The 17,906-nt window shown below is 39.0% G+C and overlaps 1 protein-coding gene across 3 annotated transcripts in view; it reads right to left on the minus strand.

Annotated features, from left to right (window-relative positions):
* Window positions 1-2,997: 2,997 nt before the first annotated feature.
* ZNF451 (zinc finger protein 451) overlaps window positions 2,998-17,906 on the minus strand; it is a 34,210-nt gene continuing 19,301 nt past the window's right edge. For all 3 annotated transcript variants that reach the window (XM_014263657.2, XM_014263658.2, XM_014263659.2), the window contains exons 12-15: window positions 15,918-16,048; window positions 14,589-14,775; window positions 6,148-6,222; window positions 2,998-4,142 (exon numbers count right to left, since the gene is read on the minus strand). In XM_014263657.2, coding sequence (XP_014119132.2) covers window positions 4,087-4,142; window positions 6,148-6,222; window positions 14,589-14,775; window positions 15,918-16,048 — 449 coding nt within the window. In that variant the 3' untranslated portion in view covers window positions 2,998-4,086. The remainder of the gene's footprint in view (window positions 4,143-6,147; window positions 6,223-14,588; window positions 14,776-15,917; window positions 16,049-17,906) is intronic.

Here is a 17,906-nt window from a genome sequence, read left to right on the forward strand (position 1 = left end):
CCAGACATGGCTGAAGGATGTATCCATGGCTCAGGCCAACCAACCAAAACCAGCCAGCAGTTTCCCCAGTACTGTAACAATTAACAATAGAGATGGGCCAACTTGACTTTTCAAGGTATGTTTTCAATCAAAATATGTTTGCTATCACAGTAGGCTGCCCCCTCACTTCACACCTGCTGAACCTGTGCTGCTCTGTCTTTACTGCTGTTGTTACCAAAGCTAATTAAAACTAGCCCTGGGTTTGCCTCTACATGCCGAAGTCATTTTACTGTGTAGGCAAGCCCCGAGGTCCCAAGCTTGTTAGAATTCTGAATGAAGCCCTCTGTCTCAGAAGCAATCTGAGAGCTGCTATGACCATTTTGGGGCATGCAGCAGTTCATTCTCACTGGAACACAGTTGACAATTAAATGAGCCAGTGCATTCTGTAGAGCTGCAGATGCTGAGTGAAGTTCTGAACAAAAAAACCAAAGGGAAGAAGGACTACCAGAAATTAGGATACTGCAGTCAGTGAAAGCCAAATTACACAGATTTACAAAGGGAACTTTACATTAAATTTCCACACACAGAGCTTTGCTGTTCAAGTACACACTTGGCATGTTCTTGCCATTTGCCATAAATTTTCTGATTTGTTTGCATCCACTTTTAGAATAGCTCAGGCCATATTATTTGACCCAGATTGTTACTGCTAAGCACCAAACCACTTGAATTAAGAATTTCTACTGGAAACTTGAAGAGGTTTAGAAGTATGAAAGAAAAATGCAGATGCAGACTTCCATAAAGCTGCTTAGCTGGAAAGAATTGCCAGAAAGTATCTTTGTGCTAATGTCATCCAATTTTTCTGAATTAATTTTGAAACAATTCATCATTCATCCTTCTCACCTCCTTCCAATTTACAGCAGTCTCTGTAAACATAGCCAGGACACTGCAAGCAGATGCTAGAACACTTTCCTTTTAAGAAAGACGATGGCATAACTTCATACCTCTATAAACTTCACTATATTTGGTAAAGATTTCGTAAAGGTTTGCATTCCATGACTACAGGAACAGTGGTGGTCATTTCTGTATTCCTTGAGGAGCTAAGAAAATTAACCCACCACCCAAAAAATACATACAAGGCAAGTATCTTAAGAGTCAGCTCATACCTCTCTATTATTTTTAAATTATTAAATAGCAGAAGCAACCAAGCAGATATAACACTTCAGTGCTCCAGTGACTTTAGTAACAGTTGCACTGACTTATTTGGCACCTCACCTTGTTTCTGAATATGACCAAAATCAGATTTTGTTTCATAAGAATATGGCACACAAAGCACCAAAGAATTAAGAGCCTTATACCAATCTCAAGTTGTCAGTTTCAGTTTTGTAAAACTTAACACATGCACCATACAGAAATTAAGAGCATTAAAATGAACAGCTAGTGGTAGTCAGGTGGAGATTAGACTTTTTCCTCATTGAACATAAATACAAAAAACCACTACTGAATTACTTTAGGCTCATGAAGGATGAACTCAAACATCACCACAAAAGTAAATGCTCTTGAAAAGAGCATGACAAATCACTTCTAGTACAAATGTACTGGGCAAGCCCCTTTTAACAGACAGGTTGTGCTAGTAAATGCAGGTAAATTTCTCAGCATATGCAGGACAAACCTCAAAAATTTCAGCCAGTTTAACAAGACTCACCAGACAAAACCATTATATTCTGAAACACATTTACAAGACAACTTTACCAGTTGAAGGTGTTCAACCACAAGATGCTGGTAACAAGTCACATGTCTGTACATGCAGTGTTTTAAGAATCCAGTTTTCTCTGTTCTTCTGGAAAAAGAAGTATCACAAACTTGTGATAGCAGAAAATTTCACAAAGAAAATTTTGAGTTAAGAGAGAACCTCAAAGAGACCAAAAATTTTCTTCAAAATGAGGCCAACTTGCAAGACATTGCTTATTCTGAATACTTTTATAATGACAATAATAGAGAAACTAGAATTCTATTTAGTTGTTTTATAAAAGCCAAAGCAGCAACAGTTGGGATTTGTCACTTGTTTTGGTAAGCAGATGACAAGACCAATACAATGTGTTTAATAAGTGGAGCTTCAAGTATATAGAGTATGCGTACAGGATTTTTTTTTAATGCAACCAGTTAAGTCATGGCCCATCAGGTACAAGCAAACTTTACATTTATGACAGAATAAAATGTTATGAGAAATAAAGCAAATAATCAAATTCTGACATAGCAGACTCTGGAGAAGAAATTCTACCCAGGTTTTAAACACTGTTGAGCCAAAGAACTTTTCTCAGACTGAAACATCTTTTCATATGAAAGAAATTTGAACATTTAGTATCCACATGGAAAAAAACATGCCCAAACACTTCTGTAACTTGGATGGAGATGCTTTTGAGGATGAAAACTGTTTTCTATTTCATTCCACCCTTAAACAGAAGCACTGGGTGGGAAAAATTCTGGAACTGATTTAAGCTTGGGTCAGTAGCTAAGGACAACTTACAATCTCCCAGAATAGGGCTTTCTCAGCAGCAGTGTGAACGACACACCTGAATTTTACCAGGAGTACAATTAATCCAAGACTGGCAGTAGGAAAACCAGCAGCAGGCAAAAGGGAAAACCACTAAGAGGTCCTGTTCACCTTTTAACACCTGGGAGCCACTCAAATGCACTCTTAAGTGTTCAAACTACTTTCTGGCATTTCAACAGTTTCTTCAAGCTTTACAATTGCTAAATGAGTGCTGAGATACCTCACTGGATTCTTCATTCATTCTATTTGCTTCAGAGACAGCAATTGTATCAGAGTGTGATTAGAAATAAACCAGTGTCAGCCTTCCAGCTTTTCTAACTATCATGACAAACAGCTGTAGTTATGCTGACTCTCTGGGACAGAGAGAAAAATCTAGCCTTCCCCACATCTTACCCTCCACAAAAAGTATCTACTTGCATAATGAGTATTTAAGGACACAACAGGTAGAAGCAAACTCACAAGGTGAGTGAATCATAAAAAATAATTAAGCTGGCATTTTATTACATTGAGATTTCTTACTGATTGACAGCAATCATTAACTGAAGGGTAATAGGCTGGTAAAGCTGGACAGTTTGCATAGGTACTTTTGAACAAAATGGAGAAAGGTAACATAGATAATTTTAAACACAGAAATAATTCACTTAAAACAAGGAAAGTACAAAAATAATTAGCACATTTACATTAATTTATCCAATGCCACCTCTTCATGAATGGAAGAGAGCAAAGACCATAGTATACAGAAATATAACAGTTTAAATCTTCTCACAGGTATTTCAAACAGAAACTAGGAAGTTTACTTAGATTGTGTTCCCTTAATAGGTTGTTCCTGCCTCAGGTAAGGGAGAGGCAATGAAGTCGTCAAACTTTAAGCCATCAAATCCAAATACTCTACCATTACTGAAAAAACAAACACATTTATAAAAACAAAGCTGGTAAAGTAACTGTACAGCCTGTGGTCCAGATTCTGACATTTATAATAAACTGGACAGAGACAAAATTATGGCCTATGAAGTGAGACCAGCCACAGGCAAGAGTTAGGCCACATGTTCAACAACCCTGGGATCTAAGCTTCTCTTTATAACAAGATTAGCCAGGCAAATGTGAGATTAATTAGAGTTTGCTATTTTTATCTGTTGCAAAGACCACATGAAAAAGTAAATAAAGACAATGACATTTTGTGCCAAAAAAAATAAATACAAGAACCAATTTAAGAAAAAAAACTAAACAACCAGGAACCCCAAAACACCTAGTAAGACCAGCCTACTAATTAGGTAACAATTTTAAACAGCTAAATTGGAGAGACTTAGTCATCACCCCTTAGAAACAAATATGAAAAGGCTTAAAAAATTATTTTTATCAAACATAACACATTGCTGTGAATATGAATAAACTCCAGCTGTTCATCAGTATGACAGAGGACATCAGATTATTAATCTAACAGTTACAGTTGAAGTGTTTAAAAGTGGCACTTCTGAACCCTTGTAAATAGATTAACAAGCTTCCATTTTTGTGAGCAGTTCTGATGGCATGATGTTAATGTACTGAAGTATCTTCATTTACATTTCCTCGAGGCTTCTTTTGATAGCTTCTTGCAGTTCTGCATCTTGCAGTTCTGCATAAATAAAAAAAAGAATGTAATCTCAGACTGAAATTGGTAACTAGCCATAAATACAGCTACCTTAATATTACTACATAAAGCATGAACTTACTTCTGTGGGCAATGCCAGTTGACTGCAAAGTCCTTAAGAAACATGAAAATATTTTTTCTCCTTCTGTTTTATGCTATTTTTTCAACACTACAAAATATGGAAAACACCTCCACAACCTTTCACTGTATTAACCAGGAGCAGGCCAATGATTAGTTTAAGACCATAATGCAACTATGTATTTACTGCTCAAAATAATATGAAGATTAGAACCCACATGTATGCACCAAGAAAACGAAGTATTAAAACAAAAAATATGCACACATAACAAGCCAAGAGGTTTCAGTATTTTTTTTCCAGTTTCTTATCCAGAGATATGCCCATACCTACCGACTCAGCACCAGTGTTGTCACTCTTACTAAGTAGGCCAGACAAGTAGATAAAAAGTGTTATCAGCAATAAGAATAGTCTAGATCAGGGCTGTAACAGTTTTGTTGATGGGGAGGAAAATCACATTGCACTCACCTGACTTCTTAACCATCTCAAACAACTTTCATAATACTCAAAAAAGAAACTCTGCATTACTTCAGATTGTTTTGGGCACTATCTGCTAAGTGTTAGTGCCCAAAAGTTGGTTTATTAGTTAGTTAGTTCAAATACCATAAATTTGACAAGGTTTGTACATACAGCAAATATTAATATCCATATTATAGCTGGAAAAATTAAAGCAGCTTTCAGACACACTGTCATTCATGAATTATTTATCTTCTGCTTTAGGAGGACATGAGCACATCCTATTATAAAGAAAGATCTGCCTGTTCTTATGAAAAAAGAAACAGAATTTTAGAACTTTAATAACTGTTGGGCTTTGTTTTATGCAAGGCTGAGAACTGGAACAGAGATCATATCACTGACTGCTCTCTCATGAATCTGGACTTTCCTGTAATATCCAGAACTACTGATAAAAGACAGAAGCTTAAAGAAAAATATTACATGGTCACAGAAACAAAGAAAGACAGAAAGCCATTTGCAGACAACTGCTTGCATTAAAGTATGTTATTTAGCTACTAAGTCTGTGCAAAAATGCAAAATAAGGTCCAAGCTGTGACTCATCTGGAGTCAGATGCCTCTGCACTGCAGCACCAGAAGTGGGACCTCCTGAATGCACCACTCCACTGCTATCCCAGTACTAGGCGGGCCTGAATGCACCAAACTTTCAGTTGCTGGAGATGAATGCTGGACATTTAACAACAGTATTTAGTAACAGCTGGTAAACTTACAAATTAATAAATTCTGGGAACATAAGATTCAGTATTCAGTTTTATCAGTGAGCTTGTACAACTTTTTTTGTTTTTTTAGTTTCTTGTATTACCATCAGGTGGAGGGGCAGAATCAAGTCTGTCAACAGTAAATTATTTTCAAAGTACACCGTGGTCAGTCACCAAAAATGCATGACTACATCGAACACCACCAGTAAGCTCAACAGCAAAAGGATGAAAACAATTTCAAATAACGTAAGATAGGAACAGACAGACAATGAACAGAGAGATGTGATGCTGATTCAACCTTGTGCATAACTACAGCTCTTTTAGGAGACCAGAGTACTTTATTGTGAAATGGTATCTAAGACTGAATTATTTATCAGAAGTTCAACCATTTAGTCAATAATTCTGCTCTGACACAACACAGTCATATTAAACTGGTACAAAGTGAACTCAGTCAAGTCTTTAATTGATTGGTACCCTGTGGTGCCAAATGAAATAGATTTTTAGTCTGCTAGCATACTTTTCAGGTTAGGAATTTTTTTTATTTACAACTCATCACAGCAATCTTCACTACTCAAGACTCCCCAGCATAGTTTAGAGAGGATTCCTAAGAGGTCACTTGCTGTAAAACTGATTTTAAGTTTAGTTTCTGTATCTTCCATAATTAATAGTGCTCTTGAACACAGAAAAGTAAAAATTCACAGACCTTCCTGTTTGTTTACTTCTTCTAAGCTCCGCTTCACTGTTTCTTTCATATCTTCATCCTCTTCACTATCTGAACCTTAAATGCACAAATGAAATAAATTACACATTGCTTCTAATAAAGATATTAACAACCTCTTGCATTTCTCTTACTATAACACCAACTTACTTGAAGATTACATTTGTTATGATCTAAAACAATCACAATAAAAATTCATTCCAGTGGTAGCTGAAGACAGCAACTCAAGAGACAGTTATTTTTCAGCTACCTTCTTCCCATAATCTAGAGGCAGATTGCTTCAATTTTTAATTACGTTAAAGCAGTAACATGAAAAAACAGCTGCAGAAGCTACTGTATCTACTGCATTTGTGGGGTTTTTTGGGTAATATTCAGTTATTAAAAAATGACTCACTTTTTATAAATTACTCACTTTCTATAAAATGCATCAAGGATTTAATTATGGGAAGAAGTGTCTTTGTGTCTCTGCCTACACACAACAGCAGCTGTATTTTATTGCCGAAATACTGCATTTGAACAATGGGGTGCTAAAATTCAACAGAGCAGTGCAATTCAGGAGATGTTGCTGTTCAAGTCTTATATAAGCAGGAAGTTGATAGACTTGGTTTAATCTGTTAATTCATCACAACCCAGCCAAAACTGCACAGTCTTTCCCATTCTTAATAACACTCTTCACAAGGCTGGTTTCCAGCTCCAGAAGGATGGCTTTATTTTGAAGTGTCTAGTAAGGATTTGTGTACCTAAAGTGGTGTGGGGTTTGGCTGGTTGGTTGGTTTAGTTGTTTGTTGGTTGATTTTTTTCCCCATTAAATAGAGAAGCAGTAAAGTACAGGTTAAAAACCAAGCCAATGAGTCATGTTAGGCATTCATTCTCCTCCTGCTACAGGCTATTGCTATTTTGGGAGACGGTCTCTGCAATGAGGTTAGCAATCAACAAAGTCTCCTACAGTCATACCAACAGAAGCACTACCCTTAAAGTCATCACATTCATTAACAGATCAATGTACTTCTGATTACATTAACCAGCAAAGAACTTTCCGATATGGCCATCTCCTTTACTGACTGTGTGACTTCTGGCATTTTGAATTACCCAACTTAGCTATTCAAATTGTTGTTTTCAAACCTCTTGACACACAACCTGTTTGAGCAGAACCTTGCTGACTTTCCCAGTTCCAGGAATAAGAATTCCAACAGCTGGTGTCAAACAGTGATCAGAAGCCCAAAAAGATGCCAGAAATAGATAGATATACACTGCAGTTAAAATGGTATTTCTCCACTCACTTGGCAGACTGACTGTGAACTCTTTTTGGAGCTGCCTACTATTTCTGAGCAGAAGAGATACTAATTTTTACATCATTTTCCAAAGCAAAGCAAAGAAAAATCCACACCCCTTCCTCCCCCAAAAGCAGTCACTGCAATTACTAATGAAAGGAAGGAAAAAGCGTCAAGGAAAGGCTTTTCCCAAGTGGCTTCTCCCTAATTAACTATCCTTTTAATCTTCCAGCCTGGAAGACATGTCAGACTGCCCTAAAAAGTTTTATAACTCTCAGAGGTGGAACAGTTGAAGCAATCACTCCCTAACTCAATTCTTGGTGTAAGTACACATGACACAAAAACACTTCCAGGGACGGGGCATCCAGAGCTTTTCTGAGCAACTGGTCAAGTGCCTCACTACCTTCTGAGTAAAGAATTTCCTCCCACCATCTAATCCAAATCTTCCTTCTTTTAGTACAAAACCATTCCCCTTTGTCTTGCCACTATCTGCCCACATAAAAAGGCCCTATATTTTAAAAGCCCCCTTTAAATACTAGAAGGCCATAATGAGGTCTCCTCAGAGCCTTCTCTTCTCCAAGCTGAACAACCACACTCTCAGCCTTTCTTTACAGCTCTCTGATCATCTTTGTAGCCTCCTCTGAACCCACGTGAACAGCTCCATGTCTTCCTTGTGCTGAGGACCCCAGAACAGAACATAGCACTACTGCTGGGGTTTCATGAGGGCAGATTAGAGGGGCAGAATACTCTCCCTTGACCTGCTGGCAACTCCTCTTCTGAAGCAGCCCACGATGCAGTTTGCCTTCTGGGCTGTGACTGTACACTTTGGCCCATGTCCAGCTTTTCATCCACGAGAACCCCAAAGTCCTTCTCCACTGCTCTGTTCTGCATGCAGTTCTTCCCCCAGGCTGTACTCATGTCTGGAATTATGTTGACCCAGGTGCAGCACCTTGCACATGGCCTTGTTGAACTTCATGACATTCTCATGGGCCCACTTCTCAAGTTTGTCCAGGTCCTCCTGGATGACATCCCATCCTTTAGGTGTGTCAACTGCACTGCTCAGCTTCATGTCATCTGTGAAGCTACTGAGGGTGCCCTCCCTTCCACTGTCCATGTCACTCATGAAGAGATTGAAGAGCACCAGTCCCAAGGCACTTGTCACCAGCCTCCATTTTGACACGGAGCCACTGACCACACCTCTCTGGCTACGTCCATTCAGTTATGTCCATACTCCTTATCCACTGTCCATCCATCAAATCCACATCTCTCCAACCTGGAGATAAGGATGTCATGTGGGATGGTGTCAAGGCCTTACAGAAATCCAGGCAGACGACATCACAGCCTTCCCTTGTCAATCATTACAGTTGCTCCATCCATAAAAGGCCACCAGATGGGTCAGGCAATGTCACAGAATGGTGGAAACTGAAGGGAATTGCCCTCTGGAAGTCATACTGTCCAACTTCCCAACTCAACTAGAATCATCTACTGCCCAGGACTATGTCCAGATAGCTTTTGACTATTACTGAAAAGACAATGTAGTGGGGAGCTCCCATCTTGTTAGGTATGACCTTACCTATTAAAGTGAAAGGATCATCTTCCTCAACCTGCTGACAACAATCTTCCTAATGCAGCCCAGAGTACTGTTGGACCTCCTAGCCACCACAGCACACATTAGCTCATGGTCAACTTGGTGTCCACCAGGTCCTTCCCTACAAAGCCATTTCCCAGCTAGTTGACTCCTGGTCAGCATATATTGATGCTTGTGGCTGTTTCACCCCAGCCAGATGCAGAACTCTGCACTTTCCTTTGTTGAACTTCATGAGGTTCACTGTCAGCCCACTTCGCTCCTGTCAAGGTTCCTCTGGATGGCAGCACAGTTCCTGTGGTGTACGAACTGCCACTCCCAGTTTTGTGTCATCAACACACTTGCTGTAGGTATACTCTGCCCCATCATCTAAGTCATTAACAGACATTAAATAGGATCAGTCCCAGTACTGGGACACAGCTGGTTCCTGACCCCCATCTGAACTTCATGCCACTGATCACCATGTTCCAGGTCTGCCTGTCCAGCCAGTTTTCTCACCACCTCCATTTTCTCATGCAGGCCACACTTTGTCAGCATATACTCCTGATACTATTGGCATCTTCTAATGAAGAGTGTTTAATTTTTAGGTATCAGGCATGTCCTGCCCCTCTTCTTAAAATGCTTAGCACGTGGTTTAGCTCCCAACTCATTTGGTGTTAGAGAAAAAGTAGCTGCCCAGTTGCAGAGGCGAGAGATTTTAAGATCTCTTGCACTATTCTCTAGTACCTTTTGTCAAATATACATCAGCTAAGAACCTCTGTCTATATCTGTTCTTTTAAAAGAAATCCTACTGCTGACTTTTGTCCTCACGTACTGACATACTCCTACTCAAAGAATAAGAAAACAGGAAAACAAACTCTGGATGAATATAGAACTCAGAGTGATTTTCTGACATTTCATGTGTCTCTCAGAAACCTGTTCTGGACAGAGACTGGTAACTTCCACAGAATCTAAGTGCCACCACTGTCCTGCCATCAAAGCACCACAGCTTGAATTTGGATTAGCTGTCCACACAGCTCAGGGTAACATTGCCCCACTATATCTGATCTATTACAACCTCCCAGTTACCATCAACCCTTCCATAATTTCTACTAGGTTTACCACCAGAGACTCAATTTCCCTTCCCCAGCCTTCCTCCTGCTCCCTTACCACACAACACACCTCTTGTCTACTTTATAGTCTCACACCCCACCTTCACTTCTCTCCTAAAATACTCCTTCTCTTAGTCTTTTCAGTAAGTCCCAATCTCACTTGCCTCTTTCCCATTCCAATGCACAGTGATATTATCACACTATCTCTACAGCCACTGACCCTTCTCCTTTTAAAGCTGCTGTCTGGAGTTTTAGTGCTACCCTATGGATACCATTTGTTAACTCATTCAGAAACCCAGGAATTACTTAGCCAAAATCTTTAGATCAGTACCCCACCCTTACCTTTGTTAGCAATCACATTTGGTATGTGTGGCCATGCTGCCTTTAAAATACTGCTTCCTTGGCTTCTAAAATATTTTCTTTTATTCCTTTTTTCATATGCTCCTGGAGGATCCTTTCCAAATACTCTTCCCCAATACTTACTCCTCTAATCTCTGTTCATATTAAGGTAATATAATCTGTAAATGCGAGTACACCTATGCCCTGCTGTGGGTTACCACCATACAAGACCTCTCTTCCTCCATGCAAAGCAAGCTTCACTCTATGTATCTCTGCCTACAGCTGCTCATTCAAGTGTAGGAGAAATGAAAATAAAGCTCTCAAGCTGCCACTCTCCTCCAATTGCATTTCTTAGATACTGTGGCGAATATAATGATAGTGACTCAGACTTTCATCTAACCTTTATCTTAGACTCCTCTCTCAAATTCAAAGCCAGATTTAAGCTAAAACTCAAAATTTTTTTTTGTATGATCTGAGTAGTGAGGTCGTCCTAGTTCATCTACTGACCTACAATTATTGTTCAGGCTCATTATCTTAGGTCTCAGTACATTGCTTTCTCCCTAGGGCATATACATACAAGAGATGCCACTGACATACCAAACCCAATAGTAACTTCCTGCTGTAGCTAAACACAAGGTTACAACTGCAGGGTGATTTTCTTATCACTCTACTGCAAGAAGCTGTGGCTGCTACAATAAAATAATATATTACTACAGAAACTGTAATTCATTCATGGTGCATCACTCTGCAGATGCTCATGCCCTTCACATTCAGTTTCACATTCAGGGAAGTGGAGGCTGGAGGTTGTGACCTAACTTTAGTCATTTGCAATCTGTGTTAACTAAAGGTTTGATGTAGTACTCACGCTGGACCTCAAACAAGACCATACACAGACCTTCACCCATGAAAATCTTCACCATGGAGAAAGTAAAACAACTATTCTCAATGTTGTCTATAAGTTTGTTCTTCTGTCCTCTTAAATTCTTTTGTTGACTGTATGTAAAACAAAAGCTTTTGGGCATAGTGGGAGATAGGAAGCTTAGGACCATTCATTAAAATGAACTGAAATCTTGCTCTTCCAAACATAAAACCTCTCATGGAAGCCGCATTTGGTAGTATTTAAACACACCAGGCAAGAGTAGCAGATTGAAGATGCAGGCTGGCAACTCCATTTGAGCACAGTGAAATGTACTTTATGGGTCAGAGAAAGAGGTACAGTGGCTATTTGGCAGACAACTACATTCAGCACACCACTGATTTTGACAGGCTCATAAGACAGACTGGCTCTTCAAAAGAAAGGACAAGAAATACTTCCAAAAATTTGCTCTTATAATTTAAAAGAGTCTGTTTTACATAAGAGCTTAGTCACTGAAGAATCTCATTTGAACATAACCAGAAGAAATAGTCAAGCTAAGGGCATCAACTTACACAAAAATAGCCTGTTAACCAAAAATTTGTGGTCTTCCTGCCAGTGTTCAGATGGATATGATGACCCCAACCTACCATCAGCTTTGCCGTCAACATCGTCCAGCACTCATTAAAAGTGTACTTTCAACACACAGGGTATCATCAAGACATAATGGAATATTGATATTTTTCTGCAAGCTGCAATTTTTTTTGTTATAAAGGAAAACACTGAAAACTCTTCTGCCCTTCCCAAACCACTGGGATAACATGCATGAAGCTCTTGTCATGTGTTGTGGCTTCAGCATAAAAACAAAAACCTCAAAAACAGAAACCTTCTTCATTTATAAACTCAGACTTAGCAGCAGCAGAGAAAGAAGGGAAAGAATGTTTCCTACTGTTTCCAGACCTCAAAGGAACTTCAAGCATCTCCTCAGCCAAGGGTTTCCTATAGTTACATACAGTTGGTATTGTATTGCAACATATGCAGAAAATTTTATTTTAAAATTAATGCAGCACTACAGCTCCTACAGCAGTTGTGCTGGCAAAACGGTTCACAAGATGCACCTGTCAGATTGCCAGATCCAAACACAACCCAGGTGCTCACAGAAGCTGATGATAGCTCTGTGAAGGTGATTTAGGGAAACAGCTTTTTCATTTTGCAGCTCATCCAATACCAACTACAGTCTGATATTTTTCAACATGATTCTTGGTCCTGTTTCTCACTTACTTCTCTCTTCAGAATAATAGCCATAGGCTTGAGAAAGTCACAAAGCAAGCAATTCTTGTTTGCATTTCCTTATACTCAGCTGCTTTTCTATAACACATCAACAAGTTATACCAGCCTATGATAACACTGCATGACTTTCCATCTCAAGCCTCCAACACTGGTTTTGCCACATTAAGACTTGCAAATGATGGCTGATGCTGCTGAGCCACACAATATGTGTGTGCTACGTGGTGGCTTTATATTTTTAAAGAAAAACTTTATAAACTCTTGTAACGACATCAACCCACAATGCAGCAAATATAGGCCTATTACTAACGGTGAGTTTTCTAATATTCTGTTTTAATACAAGATGGAGAGACAAAGGCAGCTCTTGCTGTCTGGGTCCCCCCCCTTGCTGACACTGACTAACAAAGGGGACAGTTCTGTTCCTTACAAGTTTGCTAAGGAATGCCAACAGCCAGAGGAATCATGTCATTCTATAAATTTCCTATTAAAGGATTTTTTTTTAATGACCATATGTGTAACTTAAGTGGAATGTGTAATGAGCAGCCAGCCAGCAGGTAAAGGTTTGCAGCCTCCAGGTAGGGCCAATTACCATAATAGTAAATATTAATGTAGTAAAAGACATTGAAAGAAGTGTTAAATTAAGAAACTTCTAATGCCTGAGGTGCCCAGAAAACTCTGTATGCACCTTTTCTGTATCAAAAGCACATAAATCAATTCCAGCTCACCATTTTTTTTTTTTTAACTATTTACTTATTTTTTTCCCTTTAATCAATCAATGCCAATTCATCATTCAGAGATAGCACTCCACTTTAATCTTCTTGGTGGAACAGCAGCACCATGTTATAGCTTTCATAAACATGTATCAAGACTAGAAGAGCAATTTTTCAGAAAATAGTTTAGGGCTAATTCAGAAACAGCTTTCTGTAATACGCCCTGAATTTACAACCCTCCAAAGCTGCAACAAGAAGCCAGGAAACACAAAAATGTTTACAGAGAAATGTCAGGTCTTCTAGGAAAACAGCAAAATACTTTAAAATGCTGATAAGTATTAAAACTCATCTCGGCTCTGGTTGCATGAAATGAGCTGGCTCATGTTGTAGTCTAGGGTATAGTGATGCGGAAGATTCCGGGATGTAACAGAAAGTTAGCAAAAACCCCTCTCTGTTAGGATAGTAAAACCTTCTGTAATTAGCCAATAGCACTTAAGTGTGACGTGAGCAGATGGGAGTAACACAATGACCCTAGGTTATAAAAGGTCAAATTCTCCTGCAATAAATGCCATTGCTTCGCCATCCATCACATTGATGTCTTGTGGGTAGAATGGTCCGAGTGGCCAAAGGGGGGGCCACCGTGCTGGCTTCTGAACCAGGGTGTTTGCCTTACTTGAAAAACCAACAGGCTCAATCCTCTTAGATTATCCTATATAAAACCAATGTGACCATTTTAGCATGCTGGCACTTAAGAGAACTTAAAAACTTCCACTGAGATTCTTTTTCTCCAAATGGATGTGTGAGTCATGTGCCAGTGAAGACAATTACCAAATGACAGGAAGTAGCCAGGAGGTCAGAGTTAAAACAGAAGTATTTTCAAAAATAATGATGCTTTAGCAGGGTTACATTTGTTCAGACACAGCATAAATCAAACCAAACAGATCTGAGTACAAATTGATAACTATGCACACTATGTGTGCTTTAAACAGCTTCTCTTTAACTAGGAAGGAGTTTTCAGATTCAAACATAGTTTGTCTCAGTTTTGTCTCCTGCTGTAATAAAGAATACAAGGATGACAGAGTTTCTTATATTGAATAAAAATGCTTAATTAAGTCTGTTTTCAAAACATGCCCAAGCATAATGATTTTCTGATCTATTACTCATTGAAATACCACTACAATACAAGAAGCACCAAGCAACAGTTTATGTTACCAGTGTAAGTGTTCCATTTTTTTATTGGAAAGAACTATCAGTTTACTGGAAAAATTGTGTTTAATGTTTACTTTCTACCTTTTGTGGTATCTGAAATGCTGTTTAGCAAGGCACACATCATGTCTCCTTCAATGTGGTGAGGATTCAGGATGCGAGCTGACCGCTGGGTCATTTTAAATTGGTTTTCCAGTTCCAGGAAGCTTTTGTCTCCAGAAAGAACAGTGAAAGGAATTTGCTTGGGCAGGTGCTCATCCAGACGACCAGCCTATACAAAACAAATGACTAGTGTTGAACAGAGATTGTGTTTTTATCTCACGGCATTTAGCTAGCTTTGTGTAAGACAGGTCTTCATTGGAAAGTTTTCTACAGCAATTTATTCCTGCCTTTATGATCCAAGCCACATTACCCCACTGTGAAAGGCACTGGTTCAAAAGTTTGATGTTCATTTCTTCTCCATGTACAATAGATACTGGTGATGGCTACCAGAACAGTGCAGATGGAGTATGAAACAAATACCTAAAAAGCAGCATTTTAGAACTGTCTCCACACAAAACAAGTCATCTCTGCAGACCATTTTAAGAGAAACATAAAAAGCATGAAGAAACATAAAACCATTGTTGCAAACATGTGCTTATGCAGTTAGGTAGTAATTTATCTAACTCATAAAGCACTATATGGCCTCAAGCTGCACCAGGGGAGGTTTAGATTTTCACTGAAAAGGTTGCCAAGCATTGTAACAGGCTGCCCAGAGAAGCAATGGAGTCATCCACCATCCTTGGAAATGTTCAGAAATCATGTGGATATGGCACTTGAGGACATGGCTTAATGACAGTGATAGTGCTGGGCTGATGGCTGGATTTGATGATCTAGAAGGTCTTTTCCAACCTTAAAATCTATAATTTGGCATTAGGAATACACGAATCCCCATGGCATCCCAGATTCCCATCCCTCACCTGCACATCCCCAACCGTGCCAAAGCCTAAAGTCTACCGAACAAAGGCACTGCTCTTTGTCAGCTCAAAAGGGTCTGTGAAACCAGACCCATTCAACTCCATTGCAAAGATGGCTCGAGATCTGGGTTACTTGAAGAGAGACAAAGGGTCTACATGCAACTCTTAAAACAGAAACTGTAGGAAGTGTAGGTTTTTTATACTCTTCATCCCCTAACCAGCTCCCTTTCCCCCCCCTCCAATAGAGAGTTGTCCTATTCGGGCTAATTTTTAAGTCACTTCTTGACAACCCAGTTCCACTCAGTCCAGGTTTATCATTCTTTATAGGGGACACAGAAGTCTCATGGAAAGAACCTAAAAATGTCATCTACAATTAGTACTTAGCATCAATAGCAGATGCCATCTGCCACCCTTCTCTGGGTGAAGAACACAATAAAGCAAGCATGCCCTAACTTACATGAACACAGAGAGCAAAGTCTGCTGCTTCTCTTCTGGTACTGCAACGTGGATGAAGAAAGAAACATCCAATCCTTTTAAGATAATTGTAAATTTTGCAATGTACTGGAGGCTTCCAGTTGCTGTATCCTCCTATACAATGAAGAGGAATAATATTAATAATAATAAACATGACAAACAAACAAACCATGTGTTTGGGCAGAAACACCTTTATGAATTAAAAATGCATAGAAGGTAAAAGCAAATATAAAACTGTTTTTAAAGACAGAATTTATTTTAACCAATGTGAAAGCTAAGGAAAACACATAACTCAAATCCCCCCAGCCCTCTTGTTCTTTAGATAGAAGGCAAAAAAAAGTAGTTAGCCTGGTGCTACTCAATCAATTTTGTACGGTTTTTTTTCTTCAAATCCTGAAAAACTTATCTTCTAGATATCATGTGATTTTAGACATAAGGATGTGTTTTTCTCCAGTTTGAAGCACGGTAATGGTTAATGTGCAGAATAAGAAGAGCTCTGTAAAAATAGTACAAGTAACAGAAATGCTTCTCTTAGAGAAACCTGTACCACAGGACTTACAGACTCAACATGGACCATAACTGCCTGAACTCATAAAAAAGTGGATCCAAGAACTGGATCAATAGCTGAGAGAAATGCTACAGTCCTGACAAACCCAGGGATGAAGTCAAGGATGAGTAAAATGAGGCTACAACTGGGAAAAAAGTGCAGGAATTTTCTAAACAGTACACTAAGCATTTAGTTACAGGCTGAGAAAACAGATGGATAATAAAGATGAGCTGAGTGAAGTGCCTGCTACAGACAAAACCAGTACCACACTGAAACAAGTTGTAAGGGAAAGAAGCAGAAAATGTCTCAAGAAGAGAGGCAAAACCAGAGGAGCCTGCACCATAAAAACACAAGACACCATAAAAAAGCAAGCAAACGGAAGGACAATTTGACCACAGTTTTGTAACATTCCAATGGCTAGGAAATAATGGGTCTGCAACATGAGGGAAAACACATTTCTTTATCTGCTAGATGATTGAGTGGCTGGATGTAAAAGGATTTTGAACAGAAAATGAAAGCAGCCATTGATGGCACTTCACGTGAGGATGTGGGAAACCAATGCTCAAGTAAACAGGCTACAGAGGATGGTTTATGCCAACGTCCACCCACAGTCTGACAAAGAAAAGCAGGACTCAGTAGATTTCTCCTGTTTCCCCCCTGCCTTTTCAGCCTAATGGTAAGAGTATGATATCAAAAATGACTACAAAGATTTATTAAGAGTCTACACAGAAATGATTTAGTGGAACCTGTCCGTAAGAAAAAAATGCTATTTGCAAGTTGTTCTTGTCTGCTGTGACAGCCCTCAGTCACTGCTATTTGGCAAAGACTTGTAATCACCAGCCCTGTTTTCTGGCTGCATAAATGTACAATATAAGCATTTGACCAGGGCAGCTGAAAACAATGACTGACTTCTATTTATTTAGTTAGCCCACAAATGGATGAAAGACAATTGAGTATCTGAAGACAGAAACAATACAGAGTCCAGACAATGCAATGGAGGAACTCAAAGTAAAGTTAAGGCTATACTAGAAACAGGAATAATAGAAATAATGCAGATATACAGTATAAAAATAATAATTAATAATTCAGGGAAATGCAGGAAAAAATGTTGCTATATTTTTCACAGGTTAAAGAGACAAGAATAGGATGCCTCAAGTAACTATACAAACTATATTATGAGATAATGATCCAGATGTGCCTGGGAGCTTTAGTGTTCCCAGGCTCAAAACCAATATAGTTGACACTAAAACTGGTAAATTTCTCTTTAATATGAATATGGTCCATTTTATTCACAAGTTACTCTTCAGCATATTTTTTTAGTTCACACACTTCAGGGGGCATTCCCATGAGGCAGACTACATGCAGCAAACCCATTAGGAAGTAAGGAATTAAGTAGTGCTGATATGGGCTGTGCTGTGCCATCAG

The sequence above is a fragment of the Pseudopodoces humilis genome, chromosome 3, assembly GCF_049639895.1.
Source record: "Pseudopodoces humilis isolate 2021_Gansu_Grassland_sample_001 chromosome 3, ASM4963989v1, whole genome shotgun sequence".
Classification (NCBI taxonomy): Eukaryota; Metazoa; Chordata; class Aves; order Passeriformes; family Paridae; genus Pseudopodoces; species Pseudopodoces humilis.